This window comes from Suricata suricatta, chromosome 8 (genome assembly GCF_006229205.1).
Source record: "Suricata suricatta isolate VVHF042 chromosome 8, meerkat_22Aug2017_6uvM2_HiC, whole genome shotgun sequence".
NCBI classification, from domain to species: domain Eukaryota; kingdom Metazoa; phylum Chordata; class Mammalia; order Carnivora; family Herpestidae; genus Suricata; species Suricata suricatta.
Window position 1 is genome coordinate 114,120,529 of NC_043707.1, and position 20,247 is coordinate 114,140,775.

At 47.5% G+C, this 20,247-nt stretch overlaps 1 protein-coding gene across 3 annotated transcripts in view; it reads left to right on the forward strand.

Moving 5' to 3' along the window:
- The window catches only part of GRIK3 (glutamate ionotropic receptor kainate type subunit 3), a 223,364-nt gene that overhangs the window by 130,298 nt on the left and 72,819 nt on the right, over positions 1-20,247 (forward strand). For all 3 annotated transcript variants that reach the window (XM_029948707.1, XM_029948708.1, XM_029948709.1), the window contains exons 2-3: positions 4,419-4,595; positions 14,956-15,213. In XM_029948707.1, the coding sequence (XP_029804567.1) occupies positions 4,419-4,595; positions 14,956-15,213 (435 nt within the window). The remainder of the gene's footprint in view (positions 1-4,418; positions 4,596-14,955; positions 15,214-20,247) is intronic.

Here is a 20,247-nt window from a genome sequence, read left to right on the forward strand (position 1 = left end):
CAGTTTGTTCTCTGTATTTAAGAGTCTCTTATGGTTTGCCCCCCTCCCTCTCTGTTTGTAACTATTTATTCCCCCTCCCCCTCCCCCATGGACTTCTGTTAAGTTTCTCAAGATCCACATACGAGTGAAAACATATGGTATCCGTCCTTCTCTGATTATTTCACTGAGCATAATACCTTCCAGTTCCATCTACATTGCTGCAAATGGCATGATTTCATTTTTTCTCATTGCCAAGTAGTATTCCATGGTATATATAAACCACATCTTCCTGATCCATTCATCAGTTGATGGACATTTAGGCTCTTTCCATAATTTGGCTATTGTTGACAGTGCTGCTATGAACACTGGGGTCCATGTGCCCTATGCATCAGCACTCCTGTATCCCTTAGGTAAATTCCTAGCAGTGCTATTTCTGGGTCATAGGGTAGTTCTATTTTTAATTTTTTGAGGAAACTCCACACTGTTTTCCAGAGTGGTTGCACCAGTTTGCATTTTCACCAACAGTGCAAGAGGGTTCCTATTTCTCCGCATATTTGCCAGTATCTATAGTTTCCTGATTTGTTCATTTTAGCCACTCTGACCTGCGTGAGGTGGTATCTCAGTGTGGCTTTGATTTGTATTCCCTGATGATGAGTGACACTGAGCATCTTTTCATAAAATAATTAAAAAATTTTAAATTTTATTTATTTTTGAGAGAGACAGACAGTGTGTGAGCAGGAGAGGGTCAGAGAGAGAGACACACACACACAGAATTGGAAGCAGGCTCCAGGCTCTGAGCTGTCAGCACAGAGTCTGACTTGGGGCTCGAACTCATGAACTGTGAGATCATGACATGAACAAAATTTGGATGCTTAACCAACTGAGCCACCCAGCACCCCTTACATACTCACTTAAAAGGTTTTTATTCAGGAGCCCCTGGCTGGCTCAGTTAGTTAAGCTGAAGCTTCAACTTTGAGTCAGGTCATGATCTCACGGCTCATGTGCTCAAAGCCCCGTGGGACTCTGTGCTAACAGCTCAGAGCCTGGAGCCTGTTTTGGGTTCTGCATCTCTGTCACTGCCCCTCTCCCACTAGTGTGTGCTCCCTCTCCCTCCATCACCCTTTCTCTCTCAAAATAAATAAACATTAAAAAAAACTGTTTAAAAAACTTTCAAAATGATGGAAATAACCCAAATACCCATCAGCTGGTGCTGAGTGGGTAAAGAAAACATGGCACATCTGTAGAAAATGATATTATTTAACAGTCAGAAGGAGTGAGGTACTGATACATGCTACAACATGGATAAGGCTCAGAAATATATTAAGTGAAAGAAGCCAGATGCTGAAGACCACCTATTGCATGATTCCATTTATAGGAAATGTCCAGAAAAGATAAATCTCTAGAGACAGAAAGTAAATTAGGACTTGCCTGGGGCCGGGGGTGGAAGCTATGATTGACTGTAAATGGGCACAGGGGATATGGCTGCGGTGGTGGGAACGTTCAGGACTATGACGGGAGCCACACAGATCAGTACATTTACGAAAAATGATCATACACGTAAGCCAAGGTGCATTTTGTGGAATTTCTCAATGTAAATCACACCTTGATGAAGTTTTTTTTTTTAAGGAATAAAGAAAGGAAACATAAAAACTTCATTTGGAAAATAAAGGAAAGCACAAAGAACAACATAAGAAATCTACCTTGTAGGACTGTTCACCTGTGCTGTTTTGAAATTTCTCTGATTTTTCTGTCATTGATAGAAATTCCTCTTCATCTTCCTTCTATTCTTCCTCTTCTGACATACAATCACATTGCATCTTGGACTTTATAACCTTTGCTTTTCACTTAAAAGCACGCCATGGGTAGTTCCCACATCATTAAATTTTTGCTATGACATGGAAATATATAGCTTATTGTGACTTATTGACTCTGTCTCTGGTGTTAGACATCTATAGATGTCCCTCCCCATTCCCATTGGTGTGTCTCCTGTTGCTGTCGAAATTAATTTCTAGAAACCAAAGAAACTGAGTCAAAGAGAAGTATTGAGTCAAACACCTGTGTGTTGTTAAGGCTTTTGATATTTTCTGTAGCCACTGGGAAGTGAAGTATACCAGTTCTCACTTCCACCAAAAGTTAAGCAGGTGTCTGTTTCTAAACACACTCAGCAAAGCTGGGTGTTATAATTTGTTTTATGTTTGCCCATGGGATGGGCTAAACATGATATCTCATTGATGGTTGAAATGGAGTTTATTTGATTTTTAGGGAAGATACACATTTTTTAATATGTTAACAGCTCCTTTGTAGTATTTTTTTAAATTTTTAAATGTTTATTTCTTTTTGAGAGAGGGAAAGAGACAGAGCATGAATGAGGGAGGAGCAGAGAGAGAGAGACACAGAATCCGAAGCAGGCTCCAGGCTGTGAGCTGTCAGCACAGAGCCCGACTCGGGACTCGAACTCACAGACCGTGAGATCATGACCTCACCTGAAGTCAGACGCTCAACCGACTGAGCCGCCCAGGCTCCCCTGTATTATTTTTTTCTTTAGGGAAATATCCTTTGCATGTTTTCCTACTGGAGTATTTGGTTATTTTCATTAATTGTTTATTTTATAAAATAAGATCATCAACTTTTATACAGCCAAATAACTTACAAACATTTCCCCAAGTTTGATGTCTCCCATTTAATTTTGTTTATGGTAGTTTTGGTAGATTATTATTTGATATATATTATTTCTGTGGAGCTATCTGCATTTCTCCTATGGTTTCTGACTTTATTATAATGCCTGGAAAGGCCCCCTCCACCTCATTGTTGTATAATATTCACCTATATTTTATTTTTTGGTACTTTTATGCTGTCTTCTTTCCCCTTTCCTTCCCCTACTTTCTTGCTATTTAATCTTTAATCCACTTGGAACTTATTTTGATATATGGCTTAAGATTGGAATCTAACTTAAATCTCTCCCAAATAATTGAATAATTGTCTCTGCACAATTAATGAATAATTTATATTTTACCCACTGACAGGAAATGGCCACCTTTGTCGTGTCTTAAATACTTATCTTTACTCGAATCTCTTTCTGGGGGCTTTTTATCTCGTTCCGTTGATCTGTCTGTATTTTCATATGCCATTGGGACATGTTATTAATTATTTTGGCTTTTATGATCTGTTTTAAATCTGGCAGTGTAGATCATCTCTCATTATCTCCTGGTTAGTCTTCCAGATGCATTTGAGAGTCATCTTGTCAAGTAAAAGAAAAACCGTTCTATGATTCTGATAGGAATTGCATTAAATTAACTGAAAAATTAGTTTGGAATAAACTGACACTTCTATTCTTGGGCCTAACTATCCTGGAATGGGACATGACTTGTCATTTAAACCTGCTATTACATTTCCCTACTGCAGCGTTGTCATTTTTAATACTAAAATTGCATGCTTTTTATTTGCTTTATTATTAGCTATTTAATATTTTTGTTGATGTATAAAGGAGATCTCTTGCCATTAGGTTTTCTTACTGTTTGTTGCTGATATAAAGAAATGGTATTAGTTTATGCTAACTGATCATCTAACTCGATTCTCCTGCTAGTTCTTTTTTTTAAATGTTTTTATTTATTTTTGAGAGAGAGAGAAACAGTATGAGCAGGGGAGGGTCAGAGAGAGGGAGACACAGGATCTGAAGACAGGCTCCAGGCTCTGAGCTAGCTGTCAGCACAGAGCCCGATGTGGGGCTCGAATCCACAAACCATGAGATCATGACCTGAGCCAAAGTCGGATGCTTAACCAACTGAGCCACTCAGGCACCTTGTCTCCTGCTAGTTCTTAACTAGTTATTGTGTTTGGGGATTAAGGGTTTGTAGGAAGTCATTTATATCATTGGCAAGAATTTTTTTTTCTTTTCAAGGGGTGTGCCTCTAACTTTCAAGGCAGTGACTTTTCTGGTGCTCGTTAGGCATTCTTAACAGCAGTATATATATAGGATTTTATCAAATGCTTTTCTGCATCTTGTGAGTTGATCATGTGTTATATTTTTCCTTTGAACTCTGATGTAATGCAATGATATTCATAGATTTCTTTATGTTGTCAAATTTCCTTATATTGAATATAACTCTTTCTTTATATTGAATATAACTCTACCTGGTCATATTCTTATCCTTGTCATATTCTAATTCTACTTGCCAGCACTCTATTGAAAATTTTCATAGCAAATTAATAAGTTGGTCATTTTATTTGGCTCTGTTGTCAGTCTCTGTTCCTGGCTGAGTGAACTAGGAGGATCTTCATATTTCTTATGCTCTAGCACACTTTCTGTGTATAGGAATTATCTAAGCTATTGTTGAGCATTTTTTTAGAGAAAAATCTTGTCCATAAAACCTTCTGAGCCAGCATCTTTGTTAGCATGTCCCTCCTTCCCCAGCACACATGATTTTACCCATCTCTTGCAGGAGGAATCTTTGAGTATGCAGATGGCCCCAATGCCCAGGTCATGAATGCTGAGGAGCATGCCTTTCGATTTTCTGCCAACATCATCAACAGGAACAGGACTCTGCTGCCCAACACAACCTTGACCTATGATATCCAGAGGATTCACTTTCACGACAGCTTTGAGGCCACCAAAAAGGGTGAGTATGCACCTTGACTGTTCTTTTCCCCGGGGGTGGAGAGAGAGGAGGAGCATGTTTGCTGTCCAGGGTCCTGAAAATAGGCCTGAGCTCTTGGTGGGCTTGAAGTTTAGAGCCTATTCTGTCTGATTTGGGGACCTGCTTCATTCCCAGTTCGGCTTAGTCTGTGTCATCCCCCAGGTTGTCCACCAGGAACTTCCAGGCCACTGGCAGGTGCCACGAGGAAATTAGGGGCCACAGGAACAGGTGGAGAATGAAGGATGGGGGTCTGAGATGGAACCAGAGAGATAGCAATGAGCAGGTCGGCTCAGATCCCCAACATCTTTGAACCGAAGCCATCATTTTCAAACATTTTTAAAATTGAAATCCTACCCAGGATATCAGTAGTTAAAATACATAGAAAACAGATAATGTGTAAGTTCAAATATGCAACATTTACTTGCTATAAAGGTACTTACTGAATGATTTGACCCCAGAGGCTACAGGTAACACTTCAAGTTTGACATTCAATACATTTCCATATTTTGTTTTAGCTGCACAATAACAAGGAAATTTTAATTCATAAAAATAAATCTTAGTAAATCTGATCAGTTTTCCCCACACCTGAGTTTTAAGAAATAAAACAAATGTTGGGTTGCATCCTTCCTTATTAGTGACACACTCACAATAAACTCCCATAACTGCACAGAAATGATTGGAGAACTTTATTCCAAGATTGCCAGGGAAAAAAACAAAAACAAAAACAAGGAAACTTGTGAATACCTGAATGAGCTAACAGTTCCCAGTGTGTCATGTAGCATATTTGAGTATATGCATATGCTCTTTTGTTACTATTTTAAGTATTTAGTTTATACACTCCCACTCACACACCCATATTTAACTGAAATTAACTTAGAGGCTCAAATAATTCTAGAAATAGCTTCTGTATGTCCTTAAATTTCCACAGAACTCCATTTATAAAATCTTAGGCCTAAAGAATATCGTTCCCAGGAAAGACAAGGTCATCCTTCCTATAATTTGTCATCATAGCCCCTTGCTTTTCTTCTTCAATGCCCTTATCACAATTTGTAGCTAAATAATGGTTGTGGTTATTGTCTTTCCCCTTCTTTCCAACACTACTGAAAGGAAGACTCTCTCTTGTTAACTGACATAGCCGTAGAGCCTAAAAGATTGGTGTATAGTAAGTGTTCAGTGAAATCATTATTGAGTGAATCAATGAATGAATGATGTGAGAATGGAGCATGGAAATCTGAGCATCATTGCCCAGGACCCATCAGCTAAGCTTAGGGACAGCATCATTCATGTATCGTGGGAAGATCCTCTTGGACTCCCTACGAGGTTCCCAATAGCTAATCATGGTCTCCTGGGATCCCAGGTATATACCTACCAAGGTGCTTCCTGATGCTGATTCTGTTTTCCAAAGCCCTATTGGGGGTAGACATCTTTGCATAGAAAGGCAGTGTAGCACGAGCTTGGAGCCAGAGTGCCTAACCTTGCACCTTGTCCATTCTAATTTAGTTGTGACCTTGAACAAAATACCCTGTGCCTGAGTTTTCTCGCCTACAAAATGGACGCACTTCTGTGAAGTGCCTAGAACAGCTTCTGGCACATATGAAGTCCTGTTTTGGACTTTGCTCTTACTACACTGGCTGTCTTGCTCTCTACCCACTAAGTCATCAGGTTAAGTGGCCTCACATCTATAAGCACTTCCTCCACTGCTGGCCCCCGTCCTGCCTCCCTGCTCCTCCGTGCCTCATGAGCTAAAGGGTGCAGAGTACCTGACATTGAGCATGATATCCCTGACATTTTGACACCACTACCTTGAGTCTCAGAGCCAACTTGCAGACAGAATAGAGGAACCCCATGCTGTTAGTCTCGAAGAGTGGTTCTCTGCCCATCACCCTTCTCCCTGTGCTGGTAGTCCCTCCTCCCTACCCGTATCTTCCTAGCTCTCTCTCCGCATGCCCTGTGGCCAACACTGTGCAGTCAGAGATCCACCTCCCTACTGAGAGCTCCTGCTGGCATCCTCTGCCTGGCCTCGTCCAGCTAAAAAGTGACTGAACTCAACCAAAACTGCTCAGTGAAAAGGTGAGGACATAAAACAAATGCCTGGAATCAGAACAGAGTTTCACGTGGGCACAGTGACCCCACAGGGCTAGGCTGGGTATTCTGTTCATTTTTTTCCTAAAAATTCCTAAAATAAGATGACAAACTCTTTAGTAGCACACTTGTGAGTCAGCACAGGGACCATCCCCAGCCAGCACTGAGCCCGGGGCAGAACTCTGGAACCTTCTGAGGCACTTCCTCCAGCAGGAACTTGGAGTCCCCTACTGTGTGGAATTGCCAAGCTGTGGGTGACAAGGCCTGAGGCAGAACCACCAAGCTCTGGAGGTCCAGTCAGACTGATCCAAAGGACCAAAGCCACAACACACACCATCCCCTTCCACATGCCTTGTTTGCTTGAAACCTGGATGGTACATTCTGTTTTTCTTCCCCCAAATCATCCGAGCCCAAGGGACCTGTTCAGGCTAGCCCAAATATGACTCCCCAGCCACATTGTGCCATTTGCTCCCTCAGCCTCTGGGCTCCAGCCCTACCTGCCATCCTCTGAGTGCCATGCTTCCTCCCACCTCAGGGCTTTTGCACATGTTGTTCTCCTTGCTTGTAATGCCCTTTCCCTGTCCAACCTCTGCTCTGCCATTTGTCTAGGTCCTCAAGGGCGCCCTCCCCAAGTCCCCAGACAAGGTCAAGTCTTCACCTCATAAAGCTCTAGACATTTCTCTCACCACCCTGATCCATGGATACATATGCGTGATTATGTGATTATTGTCCCCGTCCTCTGCTAGATGACATACCTTTTTGCCTTTTCACTGCTGTACTACAGAACAAATGTTGTGACAGTCGGTGTCACACACTGTTTTGCCTGTTTTTGAACTCTACATAAATAGAATACCAGTGTGTACTTCTTAGCAGTGTGCACAACATACCCGTGAGATTCATATAGGTTCTTGAATAGTAGTCTCTTCATTGTCGTATAGTGTTCCATTATACAAAAATACCACAATTTTGAAAACTCAGATTTACTGTTGGACATTTGAGTTACTTCCATTTGGGCCGCTGGAGTAGCATCGCTATGAACATTCCAGTCAGAGTCTTTTGGCACACAAAGGTGCACATTGTTTGGTGGGCAGACACCCAGGAGTTAGAAGTATGAAGTCACAGGATGTCATATGTTCAGCTAGACAGCTTTCCAAGTTACACCCCCACCCCCCTTGGACATCGGATGGCAGTGGCAATTGCTCCACGTCGTCACAAACACTATGGGTAAAGTCAGTTTTGTTTCTGGTGCTTGAGATGATGGATAGCTCATTATGGTTGTACTTTGTATTTCCCTGGTGGCCAGAGATGTTGAGCATCTTTATGCTAATGGGGCATTTGAAGTTTCTCTTTCCTGGAGTGATTTTTGAGCCTTTCAACCACTTTTCAAGTGCAGTTGCTTGTCATTTTCTTATTGACTTGTAGGAGTCTTTTATATATGGTGGGTAGGAGTCCTTTGTGGGACTCACGCATTGCATAGATCGGCTGCAGATGAGCTTGCCTTTTCATTGTCTTGAGGACCAGAATTCTTAATTTGAAGAAGTCTGATTTATCCATATTTTCCATTACAGCTAATGACTTTGTGTTCTATATGTGTCTATCCTAAAGTTATGAAGATTTTCTCCTATGTTCTAGAAGCTTTATTGTTTTGTCTTTCATAGTTGGCTCTGTGGTCTGTCTTGCATCAATTTTCTGTGTATGGGGGGAGGCCGGGGCTGAGGTTTATTTTTTCTATGCAGAATTGGGGAGAGTGAAAGGTGGTGGAGCTTCTCAGGGGAGCTATTTGGAAGTGTTCCTGGCCACTTTATTGATCCATTTAAAGATCCATTGACGGGAGAACGGACACTTTGGAGTATAGTCATATAATGGAATTTGCATTAGCAATAAAAAAAAGAAAACATTTCTTCCTACACGAAACATCATGGATGAGCCCTGCAGTCATAACGTTGAGTGAATGGACAGGGGTCACCTCGGGGGGAGGGAGGAGTATGAAGTGGGTGTACTGGCAGGGGGAAGAGGTAGCCTTCTTAGGTGTTGGGAATGTTTTATATTTTGATCCAGGTAGTAGTTACGGTGGAGTTATATTTTCATATAGTAATATCTCATAGGAGTCTGTGCTTTTAGTCTGCACTGGGCTATATTGTGTAATATCTCAATAAAAACATTTTTGAAGAGGATCCTCTTGCCATCACTTTCCCCTAATGTCCCTCGGATAATACACTTAAGACGAACCCCTGCTGTGGTTGGAACCACCGCTGTCTGACCCTGGGGGCTTCTCCCTTTGAGGGATGCTCCATCCCTCAGGGAACGCTTTGTTCTCGTGATCTTTATTTTTTTCTTTTGATCTTTGGTTTTCGAAAATGTGTTCCTCTGGAGCACCGTTAGGACTCTTCTGGGGGATGACCTTGGCCTTCATTCTGATTAACCCATTGATAATGACAAATTCTGCCATTACGGCTGGATCCAGCCGCCTTGGGCCCCACGGGGTGAGCGGGCGTGGAGGCGCGAAGCCTGGCATCGCATGCCCGCCAGCTCTGTTTAAATTAGTCCTTCCCTCCACATGAGACCCGAGAGGCCTTTTCCCCATTAAGAGGGACTTTCACGTATTGTCTTTATTTTTAAATGTTTTGTGGAAAATTAAAAGATGAGTGACTGCCAAATGGTGCCCGAGCCAGCAGCCCAGAGAGCGCCTGTGTTTTCTTCCAAGCCTGACCGGAGCGGGCCTGGAATCGACCCAGCGCTCCCCAGGCTCCTCTGCCGTCACTTATTCTCAGGGCTGCTCAATTCCTTTTAAGACACAAATTGATTGGGATAATTTTTGCTATAGCTACAATTGCCATGGAAAGGGGGTGAGGGGGGCTGCATTCAGGCTGCGGACTCCCGCAATGACTCTGAACCATTGAGTTACTGTAAAATGACCAGAAAATGGATTCCAAATTGAAGCTACAAATAATGTAATTACTGCAGTGTGTGCTCAGGGCTGCCAGCACAGGAGCTGGCTGCTGCCCTGGAAACATCTGGGGATAAAGCTGCCACTGCCGCTGCTCCTGTAACCCCTGCCCTGGTCCCTCGGGGGCAGCAGTGTTCTTCCAGGCTGCGAGATGCTCAGAAGCTGAGGGGAACATGGAGAGGACAGAAAAAGGGATGAGGAGGGAGGCCAAAGAGAAGGAATGGCTGAAGGGCAGCACTGATGCTCACTGCCACCTAGCATTGCGATGTAATCACTGTATCTCTGGTAGGATGGAGCCCAGTGTGGCCACCGTCCTCCCATCACCACCACTGTCACCACCACAAATGCCAGTGCACCATCACCACAGTGACTGTCATCACCATCAGTGATACAGTGGTGTCACCTCCTTTCTTATCATCAGGACCACCATCACCACCACTGCCTTCCTCACCACACTCCTGTCCTCACCACACTCCATCCTCACCACACTCCTGTCCTCACCACACTCCGTCCTCACCACCAGTGCCATCCTCACCACACCCCCATCCTCACCACACTGCCAGACAACATCGTCTCATCAGCACCAGTCTCATTGGTGCCAGCATCGTTACCATCATTCCTACGGCCATCGTCACAGTCATGACATTGACATCTTCGTCAGCACCAGTCTCATCAGTGCCATCAAAATTGTTATTACCTCTGTCCACACCCTTGCCAACATCACCACCCCTCCTGTCATCCTTCTTCTCATCTTCAGCCTTGTCACGGCGTCAGCATTTTCGTCATCCACCGGTCTTGTCAATACCAGCATCATCACCACAATTACTGTCATCAGCATCCAATTGTTATCACCTCCTCTCCCATAAACACTTATGTCTCCATCATTATTACCACCATCATCACCGTTACTGCCACAGCATTGACGTTTGTATCACCAATCCTGTTATCATTGTCTCACCATCATGTCACAATATCAACTTGATCATCCATTGCATCTTCATCGCTGCCATCGCCATGATCATCAACAGCCACACGGTGTGGTCTTTCACCATCACAACTATCACCACCGTTACCTTTATCTTGTCTTCACAATTGATGTCAAAATCAGAACCACCTCCTTCAAGATTGGTCTTTTTTTATTTTGTTTTTTTTTTCCAAGATTGCTCTTATAATCCTCTGCAGAATCATAACTTGTGTTGTAACACTCTCCCCTGCCTCAGTCAAACAGGATACTTAGCCCTTGGGCCTGGTCAGGGGGGCATGACCTAGGAGGTTAAGCTCAGTGAGGGGAAGGGTTTAGAAGTATTGCCGGCCTGCTTCCAGGCATAGATCAAAGGGGGAAATCCAAAAGGCAGATTCTTGGAGGTGGTAGTAAGGCAATGAAATGTACTAGTCGTGTGGCCAAGTTATCAATCAGAGGGTCTTAGAGACAAGAGGAAAAGTGTAGAGATGGGTGGTGGTAGGATGGAAACCAGGGGCATCAGAGAACAGCCAGAAGGTTCAAAACTGGGGTAGGAGGCAGTGCATGAGAGAAACCTACAGATTTTCTAGAGTGCCCACAATCTCAAGCTGTGGGCAAGAGGGGGGTGACCAGGCCTGGACAGCTGTCCCCTGCACACTGTCACCATCTCCTTCATGCTGTATCCAGCCTCCATGGCTTTGAAGTGACTCCCACGTGGAGTCTTCCTTCAGGGAGCACCTGCTCTCAGGGGGACAAAGTGGTCAGAGAGACACTCAACACACCCAGAGAGCAGAGGGACAGCATGGATGAGCAGGGAGGGTACAGGACAGAGCATGGCCTCCTTGGGGCAAAGGCCCTGAAAGGAGAACTTCCTGAAATTGCACAATTTACCAGCAAGCCAGGGTTCCTCTTTTTGAAGCATTTATTATCCCAGGGGTTGATCTCACACAGAGTGCCGCTCAAGGTTTATTGACTATAGGGTGGGAATAGCAAAGGGCAGCAGTGCTTTCCCAACTTGGTCTCCGGTCCTACAACTGTGGGAGCACCGGGAACGTGCCCTGTGCCCCACTGGGCATCTTCTCCTGCACCTGACATTGGCCACGACATGCCCTGGTGACCCAGGGGATGTCTTCTGTGCTGTCCCTGCTGCTTCCCATCCACAGCTGCCCTGTCCCACGTTCCAGGTGGTTCTAGCAGACTCCTGACATTCCCAGAAGGCTGTATCTTTCACCTGGGCTGGAAGTGGCATTCTCCAGCGTTCTTGAGGGAAGTATAAATTTCAGGGGAGTAAGTACTTTCTATAATACCTCCTGGTTTCAGGAGGCAGAGAGCGGGGAGCGAGGGAGTGTCAGTGAAGAAGAAAAAGTACCCTGAAGACCACCCATTCTGATCAATTCAAAACCACCCGGGGAATGCCTGGATGACTTAGTCACTAGACCATGCAACTCTCGATCTCAAGGCTGTGAGTTCAAGCCCCACATTGGGTGTAGAGCTTACTTCAAAAAACAAAAAACAAAACAAAACAAAACACCCTGTATCTTTGGATCCATTGGTATCACTCTTAACCCATGCAAGAAGCCCCTTTCCCTGGGCCCCTGGGTCTGCGCTTTGGAGGGGCTGCCCTTGCCCTCCTCTGGTCAGTGCCTCCTCCCAGAACAAAAGATTAGTGGGACCAAGGGCACTTGCCTACCAGAAGCCTATGCCCTGCCCTTCTAGTCCTTGCTCCAAGTATTTAGAACGCTGAATTTCCTACCCAGTTGATCCTGAGCCCATCTCCAGACCTACATGAGCCTCTGCCTTGGGATGTTCTCTAGAGGGACAGCCTTACCATCATGGTCACATGCCTGAACCCTTTCCAGGGGTGAGCAAAGGGCAGCTCAGATATGGACAGAGCTCGGACACAGGAGTGGGGTGTGCACACAGGGAGTGCAGGACCCCTTGTGGTTCAGGGTGGAGCTGACAGAGGGGGGCAGGGTGGGAACTTGCTCCCCCTTCCTCACATCATCTCCATTCTCACTTGACTTTCCAGGTTGTTACAAAAGTGTATTTGTCAAGGTAGGAGGAAAGCGTGTGTTTTACGTAGGTTTGTTAGCTTGACTTACAATATTTAACTATTGAGCCACATTGTATGTGGGCCTCCATTTGTCCTCTAGTCTGGGTCCCTAGAGATCCCAGGGGTGGCCTGAGCACAGCAGGCCATCCCTAGAGGCCCCTGAGGTGACCAGGACATGTCTGGGCCTGCGGTGCCACTGCTGAGGTGCTGTGTCTTGTCTCCCATAGGCACCGTATGTTCATACGTGCTCACGCAGTATCGGTCCTGGGGCCGCAGGCTTGGCGAGGTTGTTGATGTTCTATTGATGGGTTGGCTAGGGGTCCTCTGGTTGCAAGGAACAGAAAACCACATCTGAGTGGCTTAAGCACAAAGAGAATGTATCGGTTCATATAACCAAAGTCCAAGATTCCACTTGATCAGGGCTCTTCTTTCTTCCTCTCCTCTGGCTCTGCCCACCGCCACTGACTCTGTCCCCAGACCTGCACCTCCAGGTCTTACCTACATCCCCCACCCCCACCTGACCATGCCCCGTTGCAGAGGGAGAGTGCTACCTTCTCAGCGTGAGGTCTCCGGGCATCCCATTAGCTCTGACTGGTCACACGACCATTAAAACCAATGACTGTGGCCTGAAGGAGGCCGTGTCTAAGGCGCCTGCCCTAACCCTCATGGCTGGGGAGTGGAGGAGGTAGTGAGCCCACAGAAAAATCAGAGACAGGTGCCAGAAGAAAGGGCAATAGCTCCTGGGGAGCCCTCTCCCTGACTGCCCCTGAAAGTTCACCCACTTTAAGGATCTTTTAGGAACAATTCCTACATGAGCCCATGCCCCCCTTTGAGCCCACAGCTGCCCTGAGGCTGCTCATTTAATGCTCTGCTGTGCCCACCGATGTTTGCCCTCCCCAAGAGCATCAGTGTCTGGCCTGCCTGAGCCCTTCCCCGCCCCCCCCGCCGACCCTGAGAAAGCAAACTGTTTGAAGGTAGGGACTGAACCCATTATCAGCAGGTGCTAAAGTACCTACTCAAACCAAGTACTGTTTTCAGCACTGTTCAGGTACTTTTAAGGTACTGTTTTTGTTGATTGAGCTGGAAACAATGTAGATCAAGCCCTTGATGCCTTGTGGTTACATTCTATCTGGAGGAGAAAGTCAACAGATGGATAAGACTTCTGGTAGTCATTTAATAAAGAAAGAAATAAAGCAGGGTGTATGGCACTTCGGGAGCATGGCTGGATGGTGATTTATATTATAGGTTGGATGAGTGACGCTTCTTTATAAGACCACACAGATGGAGAGACCTGGGGGAGGGGTGGGAGGAAGTCCTATGGATTCTGAGCGAAGAACAGTGCAGCTAGAAAGGACAGCAAGTACAAAGACCCTGAGGCAGGAGTGTGTTTGGTGTGTCTGAGGAACATCATGGAAGCCAGTGGGGCTTGAGTGCTGTGAAGGAGGGAGAGAAGGATGGGGGATGAAATCAGAAAAGTGGGGGTGGTGATGGGGACGGGTGGGTCAGGGATGGGGAGGAAGTCCAGTGAGTAGGGCCTCATCAGCCACTGGAGGGACTTTGGCTTTTAGACTGGGTGAAACTGGAGACTTTGGAGCAAAAGAGCAATGTAAATACCTTGGGTTGTGAGAGGTAAGAAGGCAGGGCAGGCCCCCGAGGAGGCTGGCGAGGAGGCTCCTTGAGTAATCCAAGCCTAAGCGGATAGGGGCAGCAGTGAGAGGCCGTCAGATTCTGATACATCCCGACAGCGGAGCGGCAAGACTGGGATGAACCGGGATGTGGAACAGGACAGAACAACAGGAGTCGGGACGAAGCGTAGGCACTGGGGTGGTGGGGCGGGGAGGTAGGGAGGCCGGGAGGGACACAGCAGGTCCGAGATGCACCTTGGATGCTCACCATACCCAGTAAGAGGTGAGACATACAGGTGGGACTTCAGGCTGGGGCTGGAGGCTTAATGGTCGCCAGCAGGTAGGGGCTTCATCCTTTACCATCCCCACCCCACCCCACCCCCAGAACAGGGCTGTTTCACAAGCAGTGCTGAGGGTCTAGTGTGCGTGATCTCGCCCTGCCTTCCTGTGGTCCGTCCAACGAGCCCCAGGAGATTGCAATCCGGGCATCCAGGTAAGGAGACCAGTCCGCAGAGAGCCCCAGTCATCCACCCTCAAGCGCTTCGCTTGTTGTTTTTCCCATGTGTTCATGGGGTCATCAGAATCCCCGCAGCCCCATGCCCACAGCTCACCACAGCCCAGCGAGACCCCACACTGACCCCCACTCCCTGTCTCCCCTCTTCCCTCTTCTGCAGCCTGTGACCAGCTGGCGCTGGGCGTGGTGGCCATCTTCGGGCCGTCACAGGGCTCCTGCACCAATGCGGTCCAGTCCATCTGCAATGCCCTGGAGGTGCCCCACATTCAGCTGCGCTGGAAACACCACCCCCTGGACAACAAGGACACCTTCTACGTGAACCTCTACCCTGACTACGCCTCTCTCAGCCACGCCATTCTCGACCTGGTCCAGTACCTCAAGTGGCGATCGGCCACCGTGGTCTATGATGACAGCACAGGTGGGTGGCCGGGCCTGGCTGGGCTGAGGGCAGGGAGTAAGAGGGGACCAGCTTGTCTGCTTGCCTAGCTCAGCTGCCCGTGCAGGAGGAGTCACAGTCACACTAAGCCGTATCTACTCACCAGCAGCCTCAGGCTCCCCAGCCACGCTGCCACCTTCCCCATACTCCTGCCTCCACCCCTGCAGCCCCCAAGCAGCTGTGCTCATCCCTACACAGCCATGCCCCACCTGCCCCTGCTCTTAGGCTCACATTCCCGTCTGCACTGTGCTCCGTGCTGGCTGCAGAGCGCAGGCTCTCGACTCGGAGCAGCCCATGCATGTGTGTGCCGGCTCTGACACTCACTAGCTGTTCCCTCTCTTCCTCTTTCTTTCCAAAGACTTGAGTCCCAAGACATTTCTTAGCCTGGCCTCTTAAGAGAGAGTGACCTTGGCAAGTCACTTAACCCATCTGGCCCTTCTCTACCCACGTGTCAAGTGGAGAGCTATTGCATCCAGCCTGGAAAGAGCCCTCCAGCTCTCCACTGCCTGTGATTCTATGTCAGCTCTTGATTACCCCCTAATGGGGTGTGGGAATCGTAGGGAGAGAACCTCTCAGGAAAGTTGTCTGTTTAACTCGGGATTCTATAAGCATCTGTTGAGTTTCCACTATGCCCAAAGTATCAGACAGGAGATCATGGAGAGCAGGGCCCCTACCCAGGCTCAGTGCCCCCAGCACAAGACGTCTGCCACTGAGGGGCGCTGGCGTCTGGCTCCAGGTCCCTGCCTGTGCTTCTGGCAGCCTTGTAGACGATCTGTCCTAGCCCACTGCTGGGAACGATGGTGTGTCTTTGAGCCTCCTTCCCTGGGCAGCCAGACGTGAGCCTTGTGTGCCTCCAGGGTTTAGCACAGGGCCTGGTACAACGTAAACGGTTTTCAATGCTTGTTGAACTGAACTGAACTAAATCGAATTGAAAAATCAAGATGAAAGAAGTTATAATTAAATTTTGCAGGAAGAGAGTCCTGGGCACTGGTAAGGAAGAAGAATGAGGATGTGGTGATCCCATCCTCTTTGGAGGAGTTAATCATATCACAGGGGCATGAGTGCGTACCCGGAGGTCATTGGTCATTCCTGGCCATCAGAGCTAAGACTCCAGTGACAGGTACATACAGTCAGCGCCAAGGCCCTTGGGGAGAGGAAACCCCATGGCCTTGGCTAATCTGCACTGACTTACTAGAGGAAGAGAGACGTGGGCTGGGCCTTGAAGGTGGACGGACAGGGAGGGGAGTCGTGAGGGCATCACGGGGGCGGGGACAGCGCCAGCAAAACTGAGGAGGCGGACTTGCATGGCCACCTTCTCAAGAGCAGGGCCTGGCTAGGGGGGACTTTCACATCTAGAGGGCGGAAGGAAAAGGTCAGATAAACAGAGTGTATCAGGCTGTGCAATGTCTCTGCTGTCTAGCTTCGGAGTTCAAACTTTATCTGGGAGCAACCAAGACCCATTGAGTGTCGTTGAGCAAAGAAGTAGAATAATGAAAGCAGAAGGCGACCGTGACAGCCACGCTCGCTCGGGGAGGCTTGCGGAGAGCCCAGAGCAAGAAGACCAGCAGAGGTGGCTGGATTGACCCAGGCAGGAACAAGGAGGCCTGGATTCGAGGGGCTGCTTGGAAGAGAGCTTGGGACTCGGGGAGGGGGGTGAGGGAGAAGGAAGAACTGGATGTGAACAGAGGGATGTGGAAAATGTGTAGCTGGAGGGTCACAGACACAGAGCAGAACAGACTTTACCTATAGTTTAGTTCAGCTTAATTTTCTTCCTATTTTTTTTTTATTTTTTTCATGTTTGTTTATTTTTGAGAGACAGAGCGTGAGCAGGGGAGAGTCAGAGAGAGAGGGAGACACAGAATCTGAAGCAGGATCCAGGCTCCGAGCTGTCAGCATGAGCCTGATGTGGGTCTTGAACTCACAGTGTGAGATCATGACCTGAGCCGAAGTCGGTCATTCAACCGACTGAGCCACCCAGGTGCCCCATCTTGATTTGCAGTTTGGATCAGTTACATTTAGCAAACATTTAAAAAACATGGGGGAGTCAGTGATGGCCCTCGTTTGATCAAGAACACAGTGAGTACTAGGGATTCAGTCAAATAATGATATGACTTTGACGATGACGAGTGTGTAGTAAGAGGTACACTCCCAGAATCATGGTATGTCAAAGGGGCAGCTTGAGGGTCATCAAACCCCAGAGTGGGAAGCGCTTGAGAGCAGGGTTTGGCTGTATTTGCTTTGGGGGCTGTGTGCTTTCTGATGTCTTGGCTGGAGTCACAGCTCAACACAAACTGACTGGGCCTTTCCAGGGCGGGTTTACAGCTCAACAAAGGCAGGACACTGGGTCAGCATCCCTGCAGTTCTCCTGGCTTTCCCTCTCATAGTCACAAGAGTGCTGCTGCCGCTCCAACCATCACATCCTCGCATGATGACACCCCAGGAAGTACAAGGAAAGAGGTAGAAACCAAAGGGATTTTTCTTAATGCGACTCATGCCTCTTACTAAGAAGGAAAATCTGTCTCAGAGCTTTTCAACAGACCATCTGTACAGCTCACTGAGTCTGCACCTGTTACCCTAAGCATGTTCAAATAGGAAAGGGATTGCCATTGACTGGCTTCTTTTTAATGTTTATTTATTTTTGAGAAAGAGAGAGAGAGAGAGCACGAGTGGTGGAGGAGCAGAGGGGCAAAGGGGATCTGAAACAGGCTCTGTGCTGACAGCCAAGAGTCCAATGCGGGGCTCAAACTCACAAACCGTGAGATCATGACCTGAGATGAGATTGGATGCTTAACTGACCGAACAACCCAGGTGCCCCAGCCACTGACGGGCTCCTAACCATTCACCAGTCATCTCTTGGGACTGGCACATTACCACGTGAACAAAATCACGGCTCTCTTAGCACACTAGAAGGGAGCACACCTGTTTCTACCATATTTCTACAATAATGTTGTGTAAGAAACTACCCAAAAACTTAATGGCTAAAAACAGTAAGTATCTGTTTAGCTCACGAGTCTTCAGGGTCAGTGACTGGCTGAGCTTGGCTAGGTGGTGGTTCTGGTCTCAGCTGGATCACTCATCTGCCTGCAGGTCATTTGACAGTTGGTTGATATAAACTAGCCCTGGCAGAGAGGACAGGGGCAACTGGCCTCTCCTCCACCATCAGGCTAGCCCAGACGGCTCATGACAGCTGGCCTCTCCTCCACCATCAGGCTAGCCCAGATGGCTCATGACAGCTGGCCTCTCCTCCACCATCAGGCTAGCCCAGACGGCTCATGACAGCTGGCCTCTCCCCCACCATCAGGCTAGCCCAGACGGCTCATGACACCCGGCCTCTCCTCTACCATCAGGCTAGCCCAGACAGCTCATGACAATAGCAGAGAAGCAAAAGACCAAACCCAGTGTGCAATTCCATTTCAGGTGGCTGTGTATGTCATGCCTGCCAATACCCCATTGGTCAACACAGGTTACATGGTTGAGTCCAGTGTCATTAGTGGGGCAGGTCACCTGCCCACAGTTGGAGGTCACTGCAAAATTACATGGCCAGTGGTGTGGCTCTAGGGAGGGGTGAAGAACTCAGGTCATCATTGGTCTACTGCAGGGAGAGCTCTTTTTTTTTTTTAACATTTATTTTTGAGGGAGAGAGAGCATGCAGAGAGAGAGGGAGACACAGAATCCAAAGCAGGCTCCAGGCTCTGAGCTGTCAGTGCAGATCCCAACACCCGGCTCGAACTCACAAACCACGAGATCATGACCTGCACTGAAGTCAGACATTCAACCAACTGAGCCACCCAGGCGCCCCAGGACCCAATAGATAAGGACGACCAAATGATGAGGCAAAAGGTCCATGCCATTGAGAGAAGAGTTGTTACAGTCCCCAGTAGCAGGAGGGGACACCCCATGCTGAGCAGAGACTCATGGAGAAGCACCAGGCCTAGGCAGGAGGCAGGAGCAAGAGGAAGCATGGGCAAGAACCTCTTTTACTCCCGAGACATGCATTATTTTATTGCCATAATACCTATGTTATGAGAGATGGAATTTGTTAGGGGGAGACATCCTCTGTGGGGCAGGAAGCAAAATACAGATGTTGGGGTTTGCAGTTGGAGGGTTTATAAGGTGATTTTTGTGTGCTCAAAAACGGAGAGTAGCAACGTAAACAGCTGTGGCCATTAGCTTGGCACGTGATTTCAGGATGCCAGCTCATGAGTCACAGAATACCAAGAGTGATTATTACAGGAAGCAACAGTGTTTGCCCTGTGGTCACCTTCACAACCTAATCTGCACACAGAGACAAACTCATGTCAAGGACGAAAGGAAGGGTCTTAGAAAAAACCGGGGTAGAGAAAAAAGCCCCCTCTCGGAGCCAGCCAACAGGTTGGGTCTTGAGTCTGATGCTGTTGCTAGTGAGCTATGAAACCTTGGCAGATCACGTAACCTCTGTGGGCCTCAGTTTCTTTGCCTGTAACACTGGGAGAAAAGTCTCTATTCTATGTGCCTTCGAGGACAGGGAGATGGTTAAATAGGGTAATGAATATGCAGAAGTGCTTTGTAAGTGAAAAGCATGAGTCCAACAACCATGATTCACTGCAGATATTTTGAGAGAGATTGATTAGGGAAGCAGCCAGGAAGGAAAGCTCATCTCGGGCAAGCCAAGAGCCTCGTCTTCTGTTGGGGGCGGGGGGCTGAGATGAGCCTCTGGTCTCCTTTGGGAATACACTGATGAGAAGGAGGTCTGACATTTGCTGCTGGAGAATGTGGGTCACTGTGTATTACACGGGGCAGTGCACTTGGCTGACAAGAAGACTCTGGTGGCCCCTGCTCCAGCAGACAGGCGGTCCCTGTCCTCGTCCTGGATCCCCAAAGCCCACGTGCCTCCCAACACCATGCATGACTCTGAACACTGAGCAGGTGGGAGCAAAGTGAAAGCTTGGAGCCGCCCAAGGTAACAGGTGTGAGCAGGCAGCAGCATCTGGCCAAACTGAGAGTTTCTGAGGTTAGCTGGGGAGGGAGGGGGGGGAG